Source organism: Dreissena polymorpha, chromosome 5 (genome assembly GCF_020536995.1).
Source record: "Dreissena polymorpha isolate Duluth1 chromosome 5, UMN_Dpol_1.0, whole genome shotgun sequence".
Classification (NCBI taxonomy): domain Eukaryota; kingdom Metazoa; phylum Mollusca; class Bivalvia; order Myida; family Dreissenidae; genus Dreissena; species Dreissena polymorpha.
Window position 1 is genome coordinate 92,669,887 of NC_068359.1, and position 22,172 is coordinate 92,692,058.

The window sequence follows — 22,172 nt, forward strand, 5'->3', positions numbered from 1 at the left end:
CATTTCACACCATGCATGTATGCAGCATCGGTCAAGCGTCACGTGACTAACAGGTGAAGTATGTGAGCAAGTACCATGCAAGCACTGGAGTCTCCGGTGTGCAGTCAGGTGCGAACTTTCGAATGCAATCTGTCGAGTAACACACTTCAAGTAACAGTTTGTTGTCGCTTAGAAACAATTAAAGAGTGTGTTGCTGACCCCTATTGATTTTCAGGTCACTAGGTCAAAGGTCAAGGTCACGGTGACCCGAAATAGTAAAATGGTTTCCGGATGATAACTCAAGAACGCTTATGCCTAGGATCATGAAACTTGATAGGTAGATTGATCATGACTCGCAGTTGACCCCTATTGATTTTCAGGTCACTATATCAAAGGTCAAGGTCACAGTGACCTGAAATAGTAAAATGGTTTCCGGATGATAACTCAAGAACGCTAATGGCTACGATCATGAAACTTCATAGGTACATTGATCATGACTAGCAGATGAACCCTATTGATTTTGAGGTCACTAGGTCAAAGGTCAAGGTCATGGTGACCTGAAATAGTAAAATGGTTTCCGGATGATAACTCAAGAACCCTTAGGCCTAGGATCATGAAACTTGATAGGTAGATTGATCATGACTTGCAGATGACCCCTATTGATTTTCAGGTCAAAGGTCAAGGTCACAGTGACCCAAAATACAGCAGATTCCACTTAATTGAATATCGGATAATCGAATAATTCGGTTAATCGAATAGAAATTGAAAACACCAAATCATTTGCATCTCTTCCCGTTGTAAAAACTCCACATATTCTGATAGGAAATATGGCGTATTTCGGTATATTGAATAGCCAATTTTCTATTGCACACTATAATCCACACTTTAATCCAGCAAAGAATGTCATAAATATCCAAGGATACGCATCGTATCGACGATTTTGACAGAAACGCTCAATTGACTGCCTTTGTTTTCATTTCACACCATGCATGTATGCAGCGTCGGTCAAGCGTCACGTGACTAACAGGTGAAGTATGCGAGCAAGTACAATGCAAGCACTGGAGTCTCCGGTGTGCAGTCAGGTGCGAACTTTCGAATGCAAACTGTCGAGTAACACACTTCAAGTAACAGTTTGTTGTCGCTTAGAAACAATTAGAGTGTGTTGCTGACCCCTATTGATTTGAGTCAAAGGTCAAGGTGACCCGAAATAGTAAAATGGTTTCCGGATGATAACTCAAGAACGCTTATGCCTAGGATCATGAAACTTGATAGGTAGATTGATCATGACTCGCAGTTGACCCCTATTGATTTTCAGGTCACTATATCAAAGGTCAAGGTCATGGTGACCTGAAATAGTAAAATGGTTTCTGGATGATAACTCAAGAACGCTAATGGCTATGGTCATGAAAATTCATAGGTACATTGATCATGACTTGCAGATGACCCCTATTGATTTTGAGGTCACTAGGTCAAAGGTCAAGGTGACCTGAAATAGTAAAATGGTGTCCGGATGATAACTCAAGAATGCTTATGCCTAGGATCATGAAACTTCATAGGTACATTGATCATGACTCGCAGATGACCCCTATCGATTTTGAGGTCACTAGGTCAAAGGTCAAGTTCAGGGTGACCCGAAATAGTCAAATGGTTTCCAAATGATAACTGAAGAACGCTTATTCTAAGGATCATGAAACAAAGGTCAAGGTCACAGTGACAAAAAACATATTCACACAATGGCTGTCACTACAACGGAGAGCCCATATGGGGGGCATGCATGTTTTACAAACAGCCCTTGTTAATTGCTTGTTTTATGTTATTTTTCATCAGCAAAGTCATGATCTTTTAGGATCACCAGAAACGCGGACATTCATTGTTGACATTATTCAACAGGTCTTATGTTAAAGACCCAGTTTCTGTTGTGGGAAAATGAAATGATTTGTAGTATGTTCTAGAAGAATGTAGGTAAAAATGCCAGATATGAAGTGGTAAAAATTCCATAGGTAAAAATGCCAGATGCAAATGTGTATTATTTATATTAAATATGTGTGTCTTGAATGTGTCCTATTTATATGTGACTACATGCTATACAAAGCATGTGTCATGCAAAAATGGATCTTTTTTCATTGTGTTTCACTTTTTGAACTTATGTTATTTCCAAGTTTATAATAATGTGCCAGTAATACTAGTAAATGAATTACTTCAGATTCATAATTTATTTTGATGAAATTAAAGATGCAAATGTGTCAATGTCAATGTTACTGACTCTACGTATTCAATATTCATTATCATATTGCTTATTACTAATGAATAATAATAATGATGAATACTAATACACATAATGAATACAGAACAACAAAATTACGTAGTCTAAATTTATTAGTTAGACAATTGAAATATATATAGCATATTCAATGTCATCAGTAAATAAGCATAAAATGTTATTCCTCCAATACTCAATATCCGTAAAAAATTATGCTCAAAACTCTATTTTACTATTTAGCATCTGTCATTTTTACCACTACTTCTGGCATTTTACCTGTGGTATTTTTACAGCACTGTTCTAGAATGTTAAGGTTTGGATAGCAGATTGCTAGGGTTAAGGGTTATTTTAAGCTCGCCTGACCACAACATGTTCATTATGAGTGGTCACCATTTTATGTTTTTTGTATCAACTTTTTTGGGTTGGGAACTTTCTTGAGGCTGCATTAGTTGCCCTCTCTTCACAAACTTGGTAACAATATTTATTCAAATGATATCTGGGCCGAGTTGGAAACAGGGTCATGTGGAGGTCATAATCTAGCTCTCAAAGTCAAATTAAAGAAGCTTGTGATCACAGTATAAGCCACATTTATAACCAAATGTTGGTCAGAACATTTGTCTCAATGATATCTCTGCTGAGTAAGTAACAAGGTCACTTTCATTCATAAACTTGTTTTTTCCCTATCATTATAAATGCCAAGAAAATTTGTTCTAATAACATTTAAGGATAAAACAAAACAAGGGCAGTTTGTAAAACATGCATGCCCCCCATATTGGCTGTCAGTTGTAGTGGCAGCCATTGTGAATACGGTTTTTGTCACTGTGACCTTGACCTTTAACCTAGTGACCTGAAAATCAATAGGGGTCATCTGCCAGTCATGATCAATGTACCTATGAAAATTCATGATCCTAGGCCTAATTATTCCTGAGTTATCATCAGGAAACCATTTTACTGTTTCGAGTCACTGTGACCTTGACCTTTGACCTGAAAATTAATAGCGGTCATCTGCCAGTGATGATCAATAAACCTATGAAGTTTCATGATCCTAAATGTAAGCATTCTTGAGTTTTCATCTGGAAACCATTTTACCATTTCGAGTCACTGTGAACTTGACCTTTAACCTAGTGACCTGAAAATCAATAGGGGTCATCTGCCAGTCATGATCAATGTTCCTATGAAGTTTCATGATCCTAGGCGTAAGCATTCTTGAGTTATCATCCGGAAACCATTTTTACCATTTCGAGTCACTGTGACCTTGACCTTTGACATAGTGACCTGAAAATCAGTAGGGGTCATCTGCCAGTCATGATCAATGTTCCTATGAAGTTTCATGATCCTAGGCGTAAGCACTCTTGAGTTTTCATCCGGAAACCATTTAACCATTTCGAGTCGCTGTGACTTTGACCTATGACCTAGTGACCTGAAAATCAATAGGGGTCATCTGCCAGTCATGATCAATGTACCTATGAAGTTTCATGATCCAAAGCCTAAGCGTTCTTCAGTTTAAGTTATCATCTGGAAACCATCTGGTGGACGGACGGACCTACCGACAGACCGACATGTGCAAAACAATATACCCCCTCTTCTTCGAAGGGGGGCATAAATATTTCCACCTTATCTGGCTTACGCCGTGTGCTAGTCTACCAAAAAATAACATAGTCAAGCATTAAAAGATGTCTTAAGTGACCAGCGTGATGGGGGCGGAGATATGTTCACAAGAACTCGGTCTCTAGGTTTAATGTACTTGTATTCTTGTCAAATCTTTACTGGTTTGGTATAGAAATATTTTATTTTATGTGTCATGATAATCAAAATTTTAAATAAGCTATGTGTAAAAGACCCATTCCAAGAAGTCTTAGCACCATATATGAAGTTTATTAAAGCAACAACTATTTTGCCTTGAAAAAACAGGACAAAGTAATGTGTCTTTGTCGGTGATGTAACAGTGTTTGTAGTGATGCAAAATTTTAAAAGTTAAAAAATTACAATATTTCTGAACAGTTATTTTTATCCTACTCAAGTGCAAAATCTGAATAGTATGCTTTGCTTTGGCTGTTTGTCATTTGTCATCAAGATATACTTTGTGGATGCTCTAAGGTTATAAATATCTCGGTGCCTATAGAAAATGTGTGTGGAGTCCCTTCTGAAGTTCCAGTTTTGTTCCAGTCATCATGAAACTTAGCTTTGATCATATGAGCAACATAGATTGGTTCTGAATAGGCCATGTCACCATGTTATTGTTTGTAGTCTAAAGCTTATCTATCTTTGGTATATGTAAATAAACAAATTACTATCTTATGATGCTTTTTATTGTTTTTTTTAGCAAGAAAATGTTTCAATTCTTTCTTTGTTAGTTACACATATCAATGCATAACACAACAAACTGATAATTACCAGTATGTAACTACTTATTATACTAGTCATCAGAAACATAAAAGCCTGAATATATCATTCAACTTCATTTTAAATCATTCTTGCAAAAAATTATCACAATTTACTAAATCTTTTTTGTTAAGAAACATTTTTCGTCTGCAATGCCTTTTCCTTTCTACTTTTATATGCCTCGAGATGTTCACCGCCATCATAGATATTTCTGATTTTCTTGTACATGAAGTTGAAAAAGAACAGCAAATTGTCATATTGCCCTGAGTACTGAGTGTCCACAAAATGTTCATGGAATTCACGCATGAAGTAGTAGATAGCTTCAATTGTTGCCAGGTGCGTATCTGGATTGTTCTTCTGATGGCGCCAGAACTTTGTTTTCTCACTCTTCAACTCTACACACTGTATACCTGGAACAAATATTATTGCAGGCATTAATTAAACCTTTACCACAAAGATATGTATTTTTGTCGTTCCATAGAAAGTTACATTTAATTAAATGCTTTAAAAAAAACTAAATTCAAGTTTTAAAGGCTTCATTTCCAACCCTTAGTTACTATGAGCAGCGAACAGCATAAAACCTGAACAGACTGCGAGTTACCCGCAGGCTGTTCTGGTTTTATACTGGCTGCAAAAGCCATTTTGACTTTGCTTCTTATGGGGACACTTATTACACACTTATCAAAAGATATTTTTGAATGTTCCTGTAGGTTGGCCAGTTGTCTTGGTAGGTAAGTCAGTGGGTAAGCTGCATATGTGTAATTTTTGTCGCAATTAAATTTCTTAGTTTTCTCCATATCAATATGCAACTTAATAGATAACTGAGCCGTGCTCTGTGAAAAAGGGGTTTAATGCATGTGTGTAAAGTGTCATCCCAGATTATCAGGGACGACACTTTCCGCTTTTATGATATTTTTCGTTTCAAGAAAGTCTCTTCTTGGCAAAAATCATGTTTAGGCAGAAAGTGTCATCCCTTATTGCCTTTGTGGACACACATGCATTAAACCCCTTTTTCACAGAGCACGGCCCGTTTGTTGTTTATATGTTGTTGTATTAGTGCTTATCAGCATGACACTTTATAGATTAGTTGTTCATACTATGTAGAAGTTTAAGACAAATTTCAACAGTAATACAGTTATATCACATCAGTTTACCAACTCACACTTCTTACTGTGCTAGCTGGTTTACAAGTGCTGAATGCACATACTTATGCCAGTAACTGACAACTGCTGTACAGAAATAAGAGGTATAAGAGAATAGCCGTAAAACGATTTCATTACAAATCCTAACAAAAGCTTTGTGTATGTTGCATTATTTGTTGCAGAGTTATTTACCCTTAAACTTTGTAAATTTATTCAATAAATTTATGTGAAACTTTGTTTTAAGTGTGAATTAGAGACTAACACAACTTAATATTAATTTTACTTCTACTCATATTATGCAGCTTAAAATGCACGTGATATTTGTTATATTCAGTGACTGTTCTAGTAAGTATACAAAGAGATTGATATTTTTACTTGTATTCATGTAAATGATAGCTGATATATGTAAACATCCGGTGGTATTGAATACTAGTTCAGTAAGTATTTGGGAAATTCATTACATAGAAATTTTCTGATAAATAAAAAAAATAAAGTGTTTCCAAGTAGGATATGTATTGATTTCGAACAATGCAGAATATGAGTAAGACAAAAGTTTCAAGTGAACACATGCATGAAAAGCATTAGATGATGAACACATGCATGAAAAGCATTAGATGATGAACACATGCATGAAAAGCATTAGATGAATCATGATGAACACATGCATGAAAAGCATTACATGATGAACACATGCATGAAAAGCATTAGATGATGAACACATGCATGAAAAGCATTACATGATGAACACATGCATGAAAAGCATTACATGATGAACACATGCATGAAAAGCATTACATGATGAAAAAACATGTAAATGAGCAGCACTCTGAGAAAAAGGGATATAATGCATGTGCATAAAGTGCCGTCCCAGATTTGCCTTTGCTGTCAACACAGGCTAATCAGGTACGACATTTTCCACTTTTATGGCATTTTCTGTTTTAAGTAAGTCTCTTCTTTAATAGCAAAAATCCAGTTTAGGCGGAGTATGTTGTCCTTAATAAGCCTGTGCAGACTGCACAGGCTAATCTGGGACGACTTATCGCACTAGCGTTAAACCCTCTTTTCACAGAGTGAGGCTTAAATCTTTATTGAGTGTAAATCAAAAAGTTTCTTTTTAAGAAAACATTTGAACTTGTCTTATCTTCAAAACTTAAGTATGGGATCTGATTTAATGTTACCTCTCAAACGTTCATCATTGAAGATTGCCCTGGTTTGATTCCATGTGCTGTCAATAAAGATCACTCGTTCAAATGGTAGCTTTGGAGATTCTTCTAATTTAGACAAGGCTTCATCTTCAGAACTGTGTAATTTCTCTGTTTTAGCAGGGAGTATTTCACTGCCAGCAATTGTTGATTTCTCACCACTAGTTTCTAGTGATCCTTTCCCACTGAATACAGATTCATTGGATTTCAACTGAGTAGGCTTGAGTCCATGTTTCCAACTAGAGGCCAGTTGCTCTAATGTCTTCGAGTCCTTACATGGGAAGACAAGTATCACCTAAAGAAATTAAAAGAGAAACAGTATTTATATTAACTGTTTTATGCATTTCACCTATCAAAACTTACATAGTACATTCTCTTAAAATATAAATAATATTTCTCTGATAGATTCAAGATAAATATTAAGTCATTGTGTAAACGTAAATATAATCTATGAAATACTATGGAATTAAGTAAAAAAGCATCTTAAATTCTTAATGCAAACACTTCATCAGTCTGGCAGCACAATCATGAGACAGTGAGATGAGTAATCTTCCTTTTTGGAGTCGATATAACTGTGTGCGTGATAGTACTAAAAGAATTACCACAAATGTCCAATTTTACATGTATCAGACAACTTACAAAATTAAATCAAGGAGAGAATTTCATCACGTTTTAAAAATGTCTGTCCTCATGCCAGTTTTAATTAGTTCTACTGGCATTAAAGATATTAACCTTTACCACTAAGATAAGCATGTGCATCGCCTTAGAAAATCAACTTAAACAAGCAAATTTGTTGAATTGATATCCCCCGCCAATATGCTTCTGGACACAAAAGTGTTATATTTGACACTAAAAAAAGCATTTTTTCTAGATACAAAGGGCCATAACTCCGTTCTTATGCTCCCCCCAAAAAATTGGGGGGGGGGAGCATATAGTCGCCGCTTTGTCTGTCCGTCCGTGTGTCCGTCCGTGCACAATTTTTGTCCGGGCTATTTCTCAGCAACTAATGACTGGAATTCAATGAAACTTTATGGGAAGATTCACTACCAAGAGGAGATGTGCATATTATCAGCGGGTTCTGGTTGCATGATTTTTCACATAGTTATGGCCCTTTGAAATTTTCCATTAACTGTACATATAGTGCAATTCTTGTCCGGGCTATTTCTCAGCAACTTATGGCCAGAATTCAATGAAACTTTATGGGAAGCTTCACTACCAAGAGATGTGCATATTATCAGCGGGTTCTGGTCGGATGATTTTTCACAGAGTTATGGCCCTTTGAAATTTTCTATAAAAAATTATTGTCCCCCCAACTACTGTGCCCTCAAGACGTTTCCTTTTATCTGAATAAATAGTGCAATATTGTTACAAAAAAACAACATTTGGGGAGCATCATCCGTCTCTGACGGTTTTTTGTTAACAGATGGTGTACAATGCCATTTGGCGTGCATCATCCTCTTATCCATATATATACCAAGTTTCAATGAAATCCGCCAAACACTTCCAAGATATGGCTCCGGACGGACGGACAACGCCAAAACAATATCTCTCCGCCGATAGCGGGGGATAATTAAACTTAAGACATTTTATACTTAGTTTCAAAGGCTAAATTTCCAATCCAAATAGCTGATCAGCAGCAAACAGCATAAAACCTGCGAGTAAAGCCAGGCTGTTCTGGTTTTATGTTGACTTTATACAGCCATTTTCTCTTTGCTTCTGAGGGGTAAAGGATTTAGATTTATCATACTACCTTGTCCTTCTCATAGTCTGGAATGCATGGGTACGTATAGATGCATACATCCTCGGGGGCCACAATCCCAGCATGCACTGCTGTACTCTTTCCATCCACCTCACTGGGGTGCTTCAGAATATCAACCTTGAGGGGCAGCTGCATACAAAGAACAAAACTATACAGAAATGAGAAACTTTGTTGTTTGTTAATTTCATTATATTTTTAATAATTAATAATACACAAGTCAGCAAATAAATGGCCTGAGCAGGGTCTGGTAAAAGAAAATGCCAACACATGTTTTTATACATGAATTTCTGTCTGGAAAAAAAGATAAAATGAAAGTCAACACAAAAATGTAACTGAATCACTATAAAACAATATAATAGTGATAAATTACTTTGATGTGTTTAAAGGGCGTAAATTATCATTTTAAACTTGAGATCTCAACTTCCTTGGCTCTAAATTTGAAAGTTTTACTTTTATGTAATTTTAAAAATGTTTTTACATTGCAGTAAATGAAATAAAAGAGTATTAAAGGATGACTTCTTTGCCTCTATCAATTCAAACCCTGTAATAGTATTTTTTGCATAATTCTTGATTTCATTATAATATCTACAACCATTTTTCAGGAAAAAAATGTTTTGCCATTGAACAAGACGGCCCTAATGCGCCGCTCATCTGAGACCCAAATAAACTGGACTGTTCTTAACAAGTACAAGTTGATTCATAAAGATTTGACTAAAACAATTAGTTCTAGATTATTGACATGTTTGTTTTTTATTAGAACTTCTGACCAAGAATTTGAGCTGACATGACCCAGTTTCAATCTCATCCGAGATTTCATTGGGATTAATTTTCTGACCAAGATTCATGAAGATTGGCCAATAAATGTGGCTAATATAGTGTCAACAATTTTTCTTTATAACCATATAAGAAAAATTGCCCGCCCTATGGGGACAATGCTTTTCAACAAAAAACGATTTTTTTAATCTCTGCTGAGAAGTCAATAGAACATGTGTTCTGACTAAGTTTCATTAACTGTACATGTATATTGCACTAAATATGTGACTTTTAGAGTGTTGGAAAGGTTTCACTAAAGCCATATATGGAAAAATGCCCCGCCCTCTGGCCCCAATGTTTTTCGACGAACCATACACATTTTAGAACTAAGCTGAGCTATTATTAGAACAAATGTTCTTACCAAGTTTCATAAAGATTGGACTAAAATGTGACTTCTAGAGTGTTAACAAGGTTTAACAGTGTACTAGAGCCATATAAGGAAAAATGATCTGATGGATGACCTTGACCTTTCACCACTCAAAATGTGCAGCTCCATGAGATACACATGCATGCCAAATATCAAGTTGGTATCTTCAATATTGCCAAAGTATTCATAAAATGAGCAATTTTGGCCACATATACTTGACGTCTGACCTTGAAGGATGACCTTGACCTTTCACCACTCAAAATGTGCGGCTCCATGAGATACACATGCATTCCAAATATCAAGTTGGTATCTTCAATATTGCCAAAGTATTCATAAAATGAGCGATTTTGGCCACATATATTTGACCTCTGACCTTGAAGGATGACCTTGACCTTTCACCACTCAAAATGTGCGGCTCCATGAGATACACATGCATGCCAAATATCAAGTTGCTATCTTCAATATTGCAAAAGTATTCATAAAATGAGCGATTTTGGCCACATATATTTGACCTCTGACCTTGAAGGATGACCTTGACCTTTCATCACTCAAAATGTGCAGCTCCATGAGATACACATGCATGCCAAATATCAAGTTGCTATCTTGAATATTAAAAAAGTTATTGCAAATGTTAAAGTTGGAGCAAACAGACCAACAGACCAACTTACAGACCAACAGACAGGGCAAAAACAATATGTCCCCCACTAAAGTGGGTGGGGGACATAAAAATTCCAATGGGAAAATGTGTACCTTAACTCTTGGAATTCTGTGTTCAATTTCTGGCAAAGGTAAAAAGCAGGTGTAGCAGTAGAATTTTCTAGACCTCTGACACTTGGAACATTTGCTGCGCCCATCTAAGTCATTTAGGAAATCAGATGATTCAATTTTGAGTCCTGGAAAGGGTTCTTCTTCCATTGCTACAAAATATTTGCAAAATTATTTAAATAATTAAAAAAAGTTGTATGTGTTCATTCTTAGAAATTTCTGTAACTCGAATCTTAAATCCTAAACAAGGAAGCAGCTGCTGAAAAACATAACATGATTTGGGCCACCTTCAGATTTATGTACATTTTTTTAAGAATAATGTTCTAGTTTTTTTTTAAATTCCCAATACATTATCTATTTGTAAGTAAACGGAAGCATCAATGATCAACCATTATATCCAAAGAAAACTTTATTGAAAATGTTGTCTACCTCCATGAGCAGCATTGTTATTTTTTTCTTATCTTTCATACATGTACATGTACATGTATACTGATTAAATCAGACATGAACTAAAATTAAAGACTTGCACTTTTGAAAAACATACCATTCAATTCATAAATCAATTAAAAACTTAAAACAGATGTGATATACATGTAGACAAAGCATGTGGATCCATGTAAGTAAAATTTACATGTAAGTAAAATTTACTTACTAATGTTGGTTTTTAGATTCAAAACATTGCATTTAACAAGTCCCTGATATAAATCCACTTTGCCAAATTACTGGCTTGATTTAGCTCCCATTAATTATCACTTTCATGAACACTGTTCCCCGTTGATCCGGCCATTCAGATTGATGGACAATTTTATTACTCTGTGCATGTTCTATAAAATATTTCAGGATTAAAATTATTGAGTTTTGTTCATATTTTTTTTTTAAACAAGCACCTTGTGTTTCAAGTTTTTCATTTCGTTTATTTGAAATATTTTGATGTTTTGCTTGATTGCATACATGCCATAATTTTTCAGACCAATTCCGGGACATTGAGTGAAATTGTCCGGGACTTTTGCCGATTCTCCGGGACATGTATAAAATGTAGCGATATTTATAGAAATATGCATTTTTGGTACGTATTTTTTTGTTTCGCATCGTTAATTGCAAAAGTTCGAAAGCCTATCCGAAATACACTTGATCTATTAACGTCAAATTAAACATTACTACTTCCGTTACTAGATACAAGCCACGTGTTTTCAGTGTAAGCGTTCTAAACATAGATGGTGACGTCACTGCGTTTATGTTATTATGACCGGTGTGTAACGCGCAGTTGTTGATACGCCTTTATTCATTTATAACATTTATATATATGCTTGCTTTTTTACTCAACTTCTTTGTCGGTTAAACGTGCAAACATAAACTGCTTTTAATTTTTTACTCAGCGATGTTGGACTTCAGATGTGTGAACAACTATCCTTTGCCCTTACGCAGCGGGAAATAATGACGTAGTAGATTAAAGTCAATTAACAACCACATTAAACAATGCCACCTTTTCGGTTTGACCGCGAACGTGAGACAATCGATATGATAACAGGACCCCTGTTAATTGATCGATTTTGACACGTAGCGTAGTCTGCCTATTCGGGTAGGCATTGTCATGGAGACGCTGCAGATATACACAGATTCGAGGTGCAGTTAAGCCTAAGATAAGGTACATGTATATATGGATTTTGTAAATTCCGGGACATTTGACAGATTTCCGGGACAGCGGGACAAGTTCTTCATTTCCGGGACTGTCCCGGACAATCCGGGACGTATGGCATGTATGTTGATTGCATGGAAAGCCTAAAGCTTATTAAAACACTCTCTAGCGAGCACACATCGCGAAGATAGGTGACATGACGATATACACATGTTCAGTGGGTATACCCTGTCCCTATTCCTAATTGGATGCTGAATTTCCTCAAATCTTTTAAAATGTAACATATATGCCAAAATTTTATTTGAAAAAAAATGTGAATGTTTGTGTCTTTCAAAGTTTGCCATTCTTGAACACTTTTACGTGCCAATTTTGCTCAAAAGAAGATCCACCGATAAAACAGAAACTTGTTAAATTGTAATCAGAAGTTTAAAAGCTTAATTACTTTTTCAGTTTGTATAATTATGTTCAGTGAATCGAATTTTCGAAGTTTTGTTTGCTTAATGCCTATTGCAATTGAGTACTCTAGCTTTTCGGAGGTGACATCTACATCTCTACATCTACATGGTACTGCTATACAATCGTTGAACGATTATCAGAAGCAGGCGCGTTGTCAGAAAATAGCTGTTAAAGATATGTTAAGTGCAATTTACTAGGTACAGATAAAAAGATAAATGAAGCTACAAGACTAAGATAAAAAGTTAAAAACACAATAGATTAGAACTGGTGGAAAGGATGCAGCTGCCCAGTAAAGATGTCTAAACTGGGACTAGCTTGTAAGGACACAGGCAGGCCATTCCACAGACGAATAGTACGTGGGAAAAATGAATTCGAGTGATACTGTGTCCTTGAGTACGGTACCAGGTAGTTCAGGTTTCTGGTGGGTGTCAGGTGGTGATGGTCAACCCACACAAGATTATTTTGGATTTTGTATAATAATGTGACATTACTGATGTTACGACGCTGTTCTAGGGTTTGCCATTTGAGATCATTTAGCATTTGGGTAACACTACTGGTATAGTTGTAGTCATTACAAACATACCTGGCAGCTGGACTTGTTCAATTTTGTAAATGAGATATTTTTGCCAAGGATGCCAAACAGTTGAACAGTATTCTAACTGGGGCCTAACATACGTTTTGTAGGCAGTCTCTTTAACCTTTTTATTTGAAGTTTTGATATTTCTTTTAATGAATCTGAGTGAATTACTGGCCTTTGATGTTATGTTGTTTATGTGATTGGTCCAAGACAGGTCTTAATTTATGGTGACACCTAGGTATTTTGCAGTCTCTGTGGCTTTTAGTTCTATACCATGGAGTTTGTAGGGAAAAAGGAAAGGATGTTTTTTGCGGCTGATTCTAAGGATTTCACATTTGTCGGGGTTGAATTCCATTGACCAATCGGATTCCCAGTTTTCAAGATTTAAGAGATCTTTTTGGAGGGTTTGTGCATCTTGGGTAGATTTAACTGTTAAATAAACAATAGTATCATCTGCGAAAAGCCTAACCTTGCTCTTAACACTGTCAGTGAGGTCATTAATGTATGAGAGAAACAGGCAAGGTCCGAGGACCGAGCCTTTGGGGACGCCAGATAGGACTGGAAGGTTGTCAGAGTTATGGCCCTCGACGGCAACCTGCTGGGTGCGACCGTATAGGAATGACCTTATCCAACAAATGGTCTCGGGGTGTATCCCTAGTCTATGAAGTTTCATGAGGAGTTTGTGATGGTCGACTTTGTCAAAGGCTTTGCTGAAGTCCATGACTATAATATCAGTTTGTTGACCTTGTTCTAGGTTGTCATAGACTTCCTGAGAAAAACTAATGAGCTGGGTTTCACAGCTATGTTTTGATCTGAACCCCTGTTGAAATTGACTTAAAATATTATGTTCGTCATAAAAAGACATGATATTGGAGACAAGTATATGCTCCATAAGCTTAGAGGCAATACAGGTTAGTGAGATGGGTCTATAGTTACTGGGGTTGCATTTAGGGCCTTTCTTGAACACTGAAGCAATGACTGCGTGCTTCCAGTCATTCAGGACAATACCTGATTTCAAAGAAATTTGGTAGATATGGGTCAGGACAGGGGCTATTTCATGGTGAAGTTCCTTTAGTAACCTTGGGGAGATCTGTCTTGATACCAGGTAAACAATGGGTGTAGTGGATGTAATTTGTGGGTGGGTATGGAACTATAATAACTTGCGGTTTTGTGAGCATTTATTCAGAAATTCGTTTACTTGTTTCCTTACTCGCTTGATACAGGGTAATCGGAAGATACATGTCAGATTCAGAAATTATCATTGTCGACTTTATTTAATTTTTATAGAAGACCCATATCCTGGCTGCCCAAATCTGTGTACTAAATTTATATATTTATTCATGATTTAATAATTCATAGGTATTTTGTAAACGGTTATACCTTCTTAATTTGATACAATATTCAATCTCCGGTCGATATTAGACGCAGATCCACGTTTCCTTTCGATAAATAAAATCAGCTTTACTATTTTATCTCTACGTATATGCGAATGAATAAAGTTATGTCACGCTACATTATCTTTATAAAAAACATAAATACTTGTGTATATTATTTATCAATATCATGTACTAACACGTTAATAGTGTTATTGTATTATAAATTCCTGATACATTTTAAAATTCGAATCTGCGGATAATGCGATGTTTGGGAATGGCGAACACGGAAACGGATGGACCACCGTTCGGACTTACGAAAAATGACGCTGAATTTCTAAAGAATTTCCATTCGCGTCTAAAGGATCTAAGATCGATTATAATAAGCAATATTGAGTTTTATCAAAGGGGTAAATCTAGTGTCCACTCTTGTTATTACGCTGCTTTTTGTATACTTCTTGAACGAACCCAAGTGTTAGAACCTCAGGTGATCCAGATTGTGCCTCGGTTAAGTAAATACGATTTCTCAGAGGAAGTTCAAGCTAATGGTTACAGGAGTTTCATAAGTATTGTAAACAGGTAAATTTAGTAGTTACAAAGACATTTTCTGAATAAAATGAGTTATTGTGTACAGTGTTTTTTTTTCGTTCAAATTTGGGTCCGGTAAGGGGGTTAATGGAGGTTTCGGCAAAACACCAGTTCGGCGAATTGATTATAAATAGTAGGTGTTCATCCGGTTCGGTGAAATGATTTATAGTTGATTACGCCTTTACATAACTACTTAATAGGTGTGAATAGATCGATGTACAGCATTGCTATCACATTCAAATTGTCGGCGAAGTGTTAGCAAACACTATTGTGTTGCCCATTAGCAGATCAATTACTATTGTAGTTCAAATCAGCGCACAAGGAGCAATTAAACAGTATGCATGAGTATTTAATCATGTGAATAAAACAAAGGAAAAACTGTGTGTAGTGTAATATTTTATTGAAATACCTTTTAACGATTGTTCAACATGTTCATATACACAAATTTACTTGCAAGTGATTATACATAAAAAAAATAGTCATAATTACCTTATTTACTTATACATTTCACCATTATATATGCAATGACATGACAACACATGATACACTTGGGATACACAATATTTATATGCATTTACACATACACATGTACTAAGGCAATCATGTACTAAGGCAATCAATTTGCAAATGATACAGCACAGACATTTCAATACACATAAGGCCTAACAAAAAAATATGTTTGTTTCCACTGACATGGCCTAAAAAATTAGGGTAGGTAGGTAGGCAAATAATTTTATTTTTAAAAATATTTTTTTTTAGAAAATTTCGTACATGGTGCATCTTCTTCTCATTTATTTGTGTACAACTGTATGTACAATAAATTTGATGATGTATGTAATGCAATATGGCTTTATTTAAATGCTTTAACGAAATAAAAACTTGCTGTTCATTAATTCTGCATTTGTTGCTTTCCTTATTTCCGAGTTTAATGTTGACTTCTGGCAGCGGCTTTAATAGTCCATTTTATTACCAATAAAAGGCATTACTTAAGTCGCAGTAAGCTTGACCCTCAGTGTCTATAGGGATTCAGTGTTGTTATACTTTCCGTTCCTTTGGAATCATGGAGTATATACTATATTATTTATAATTTATAAAATTTAAATAGCCCAAAAGCCATGCTTGGGGGACGCGAGTGGTGTTGCATGTAACATTATCACCATGAACAGACCCAATCAAACTTGGTGTGCTATTATATTTCTTGGATGCAGTTTATGCTTCCAAAGGACCACATTTTCAGATTATATTATGTACTGGTGCCGTGAGGTCTATCTACCAGGGCTAGCGCTGTCCCAAATTTCTTTGAGCCGACCAGGTTTTTGTTTTTTGCTGCGCGAAAACTGGTTTTAAAATAATTATATATACATTTACTATCAACTTGTTTATATTCTTTTAATGACAACAAGGGCATATCACATATAAAATGTAACATACATTTTTCAATATACAAATAATTAGTATGGTACTTGTCAAAGTACAAACATAAGTTATTTTATAGATGAACATTTAATAGGGGTGTCGATTTTTCCAAATTTGAAATCCTGAAAATTAGGCCGGGGATCTTGGAACCGCAGCCGCAGGAATCCAACAGGAATAAAGGGCAGATCCACCAACCCATCCAGAGCCTTTACTAATTGTTCTTTTTTATAGTCTTTCCAATTGTATTTTCAGGTGAATACAATTTAATATATTATAAACCACACCGTCCGTATCACCGCATGTGCATTCGTCATTCTATTTCTTCTATAAAGAACTTCGAAAATAAATTATAATCGACGAAAAATAATGTATCCGAAAACGACAGTCCGAAAAATTGTACGCGTTTGCCACATTAATTAAAATGTGCATATCGTTTGACGGCAGAAATTGCAAAACCTAGCAAATATACAATTTGGTTGTCATATTGCTTTACAATGGCATTTTTTGTGGGTAAAAAACAACTTAATTATCACCTTTTAATTTCAAACGATAATCGGCAAAAAGATGTAACATCGTCGAAATAGAACTAATTATTTAATTATCATCCTTTCATTCAGATCGATAGTCGGGAGAAAGGTGTTAAGTAATCAGCTTAGAAATAATTTATTTATTGGTACGCTTCTTTTGATTTGCTAATCTTTAAATACGACGTTTGCCATCGGCCGCTTTATTGTTGGAAGACGACAAGATCAACTGACTGTGTATTCCAAGTGTACAGTGTCTGCGCATGAATGACCCAATATCTGTCTGTATAAATTATACAGGAGAAAATGATGGTTATGATTTCATTGGTATAAAGCGCTTGCGTTATTGGATATATGCTGTACGTGTGTAAATTATGCCTTAAAAGGAAAGTTAAACGTCCATTTCACAAATTTTGGAAGTCCCTTGGACACCCTATAATTTTGCTTGATTGGTCATTGACTGGTGGCTCTGGCACTACTTAAATGAACCCCGGGTAATTCTAACGCTCAATTGGTTGATGTCGGCTTATTTTAAAAATTATGTATGTTCATATGTATGTCAATATTCTGTAACATGCCTTCTATATTATGGAAACACCTACTCAAAAAAGCATATTGAGGCAGGTTTTATTCAAAGAGAATTTTGTTTTGCATTCCATGGCACGTTTTATGACATCACATTTTGGGCGGGAATAAAACTTGGGTGCAGTCCAAATTGGCCCTGTATGTGTCAGTATTATACTCTTAAGTATACTTTAATGTACCCTGGATACGGACATTATAGTATATTTTCCGTACCAGGGGTACATTTAAGTATACTTAAGACAGGGGTATCACTAAGATTTTAAAACGGGAGTCCTTGGACTCCTTACTTGGCAAAAGTAGGAGTCCAAAAGGAAATAAATAGGAGTCCCAATGAATACTGCACATGTCTTCAAATTTTCAGCAAAAAATCCATTTTATTTTAAATTAAGAAGAAATATAAAATAATAAATAATATTATTGTTGGTTTCATTATAAAAAACCCAAATACAAAATGTACATTTAGGAATCCCACTCATTATGTACTCTTTATAGTTACTCAAATCAAAAGTCATGTAGAAAAATAAACAACTTTTTATTTATGGCAAGTGTGCATAAAGGTGCTTTATATATTTACATACCGGTACACACCCCACATATGACCATTAACTTTTTTTTGTAAACAAAACATTATCATTACCTTGCAATGATATTTATGCCCCCCTTCAAAGAAGAGGGGGTATATTGTTTTGCACATGTCGGTCCGTCCGTCCGTCCACCAGATGGTTTCCGGATGATAACTCAAGATCGCTTAGGCCTAGGATCATGAAACTTAATAGGTACATTGATCATTACTCGCAGATGACCCCTATTGATTTTGAGGTCACTAGGTCAAAGGTCAAGGTCACGGTGATCCGAAATAGTAAAATGGTTTCCTGATGATAACTCAAGAAAGCTTATGCCTAGGATCATGAAACTTCATAGGTACATTGATCATAACTCGCAGATGACCCCTATTGATTTTCAGGTCACTAGGTTAAAGGTCAAGATCACGGTCACCCGAAATAGTAAAATGGTTTCTTGATGATAACTCAAAAACGCTTATGCCTAGGATCATGACACATTGATCATGACTCGAAGATGACCCCTATTGATTTTCAGGTCATTAGGTCAAAGGTCAAGGTCACGGTGACTCAACTTAGAAAAATGGTTTCCGGCTGATAACTCAAGAACGCTTACGCCTAGGATCATAAAACTTAATGGGTACATTGATCATGACTCGCAGATGACCCCTATTGACTGTCAGGTCACTATGTCAAAGGTCACGGTGACTTGACACAGTAAAATGGTTTACGGATGATAACTCAAGAATGCTTACGCCTAGGATCATGAAACTTCATAGGTGCATTGATCATGACTCGCAGATGACCCCTATTGATTTTCAGGTCACTAGGTCAAAGATCAAGGTCACAGTGTCAAAAAACGTATTCACACAATGGCTGCCACTACAACTGACAGCCCATATGGGGGGCATGCATGTTTTACAAACAGCCCTTGTTCTATTTGAAACAACAACAAAAACAATTAAATACAAAAGTCTTTGACAATCACACAGTGTTACCGGATGACATCAATTAAACCTATGCCTAAAAAAACTGCAAGTTGTGAATGGTGTCAGCAGACATCAAAGGTCTTTGATGTAAAATCCGAGTTGGGGCAAGTTTCCAGGAAGTCAAAATTGTAAATTTGCAACACATCAGCAAGTGGCCATTTTAAACGGCATTAATCAATACTACATTACTGGAAGCATGCTCATACTGTCAGATAAAGCATATGATTACCTAGGGCTTAGCTCCCTAGAGGATGGGATGTGGGAAAACTATCTGAAAATTTAGAAACATTACTGCACTTGATTAATTTGATTTTAAAAAGGTGTAAGGAAACAAATTGTGTTGGCTTGAGTTTAAATAGGAGGTTGCTTTACAAGTTTGTTTGTAAATGGAATGACTTGAAGAACCCAGTTATTCAAAAATGTGCGTCCTGGGGACTCAGTTGATTTCCAATTAGCGCCATTTTTCAAATTTATGCGTACAAATAAGCTTGATTAGGCATTTCCGAGAGCCCTGTAAGAGTACCCGAGGTCTGCATGTATGATGTTTTGTAAAACAAGGAAGATACGAATCTCAACAGTAAATCTGGTCATTCACTCCCCTAACTACTTCCACCACTTACTGTATACAGTGCATTGCTCAGCCAGCGACTTATATAGATTTTTTTAACTCTGCCTACCATCCAGTTATCAGAGTCTTGCTATCAAATCAGACATTAATGCAAGCTTCGCCTGTGGCCAAGATAAATAATCTTCAGATGCATAACTTATTTGGTGTTATTAATTACCATCATGACCCTGAATTTAAACAATTTAAATGATGCATGGGAACACGTGTTTAATAGAAAAAAGACATATTGGGTATTTCATCAGTACTCTGTATGATTTTCAGAAATATTTGTTTACCCTCAGAAGTCCACTTTCTCTTTAGCACATTTTCTGAAATTGGTTACATATTACATTCAATCCAAATTTTAATTAACATGTTTCATATTACTAAATATGAACAGTGCTTGATGCTCACACATGGTGTCACGCAATTCACTTTGTACATACATATAAAGGCGGGCATATGTGTATTTGAAATTCTTCAATATTGACCATATTTTGGTTTTGAAAATAGAAATTGTAATTAAACTGGATTATTGGAAAATGGATAGAAGTTGAGGGAACATGTATGTATCCTGCGATCAACACATATGGATGGTTTACTACATTGTATTATATCTTTAGCAACATATGTTCAGTATGGTCACCAGTTTTAGAAATTTTTGTTGAGGTTTTTAATAGGAAGACTCTGTAACAATTAACATTTGAAATACCAATCTTGAACTTTTGTTTTGTTTTGAAACTGAGATAAGTAACCAGCGATATGACACATACACTTGGTGCGAGTCCAGGTGTAATCATACATTGTAAGGTCCCAAATTTTGCAAGACATACACTGTAACTCCAATATGACGCGGATGACGGGGTCCAAGCCACGCGACAGCGTTATAAACTGACAGCGTTATAGGTTTTGAACTCATTTATTGCAGGGGGCTATAAAAACAGGTATAGTATAACCTATAATATAGGTAATGTATATTGCCATGCTGCGTTGTCATTCATCAGTACATGCGTATAAACCGAATCGTATCGATAACAGTATACATACGGCTTTTCTAATGTGCACATTTATCTGATGATCCAATAAAATTACGACATCACTTACAAAAAAATAATCTTGAATATTTATGACGATTAATATGTTTAAGAATTTCCTAAACACACCATATGCATACGCCATTTTTCAGAAGTGTAAAGAGTATAGTGCGTTTCAGGGCAGAGCTTTCATTGGACGAGCGAATTTAAATTTTGATTGAATGCAATACGATACATGTACAAAGAAATGTTTTATTGCGCCATAAGCAGTCATGTAAAAAATGTGCTTCCCGGGGACTTGCTGATACCGGGCAAAATTGAAAGTGAATCTCTGTTAACAATTACACTGCGTTTGCATGTACATTAATCATCTGGATTATTTAATTAATTTCTCGTTCACGTACTGAAAAATGAAATGCCTAAATACTAGAATGAAATGTCAGGAAACTTGTTTTATACTGTGCGCAGTATATTGAACAGCCGCTTCTTTAATTTAGACAAACTGCAATCATATCAAAGTAAGAATGTTTTAATTGTTTTGAATAACTTTAATTTGATAATTATTCCGCTTGCACTTACGTTATTGAAATAAACCACTCTGATAGGGAATACATGTAATAAACACTGATACACGAGTTTTTCACACCTTTATTGACACTACACAACAGATTAACACCAATTAGCTGTCGGTGAACCTCTAAGTGATTTAAATCGGTTAAACAGAAGGTGGATAAAGCAATCAAGATGTTATTGCTGACATCTTTGAATTTTCTGAAAATACATGAAGTTGCATGACAATGGATTTGAATCAGAAATCATTTATAGAAGGTTGGAGAAAAAACAGGATCCAAGCATCCCCCGGGTTATATTAGACACAGCATTATAACGGAGCGTGTTATATTGGAGTTTCAGTGTACAGTTAGTATGATTATAAGACGCCAAGAAATAATGTGCTCGTGAAATTATTTAATGATTTTTGGAATGGTCGAGTCACGATTCTGACTAGGATCATGAATTTAATCCTACACCAATAACAAGTAAATGAAAGTCAAGTCTCAAATTATTTTAATATGAAGGATCTAAGGGTTTTATCAATCTAAATGTATTAAATGTGTTTGCTATAGTTGAGAACACTTGCATCAATTAGATTTCTCATCT

At 35.6% G+C, this 22,172-nt stretch overlaps 2 protein-coding genes across 2 annotated transcripts in view; one reads left to right on the top strand and one right to left on the bottom strand.

Moving 5' to 3' along the window:
• Nucleotides 1-4,530: 4,530 nt before the first annotated feature.
• On the bottom strand, nt 4,531-14,818 carry LOC127882173 (tRNA-uridine aminocarboxypropyltransferase 1-like). The gene is made up of 5 exons (XM_052430666.1): nt 14,719-14,818; nt 10,655-10,821; nt 8,716-8,853; nt 6,942-7,260; nt 4,531-5,031 (listed from the first exon to the last, which is right to left on the bottom strand). The coding sequence occupies exons 2-5, from the start codon at nt 10,817-10,819 to the stop codon at nt 4,751-4,753; spliced, it is 903 nt and encodes a 300-aa protein (XP_052286626.1). The 5' UTR covers nt 10,820-10,821; nt 14,719-14,818; the 3' UTR covers nt 4,531-4,750.
• Nucleotides 14,819-14,980: 162 nt separating this feature from the next.
• Nucleotides 14,981-22,172, top strand: part of LOC127882169 (hormone-sensitive lipase-like) — a 41,756-nt gene continuing 34,564 nt past the window's right edge. Inside the window, exon 1 of the mRNA XM_052430651.1 lies at nt 14,981-15,290. Within this exon, the coding sequence (XP_052286611.1) occupies nt 14,989-15,290 (302 nt within the window). The 5' untranslated portion in view covers nt 14,981-14,988. The remainder of the gene's footprint in view (nt 15,291-22,172) is intronic.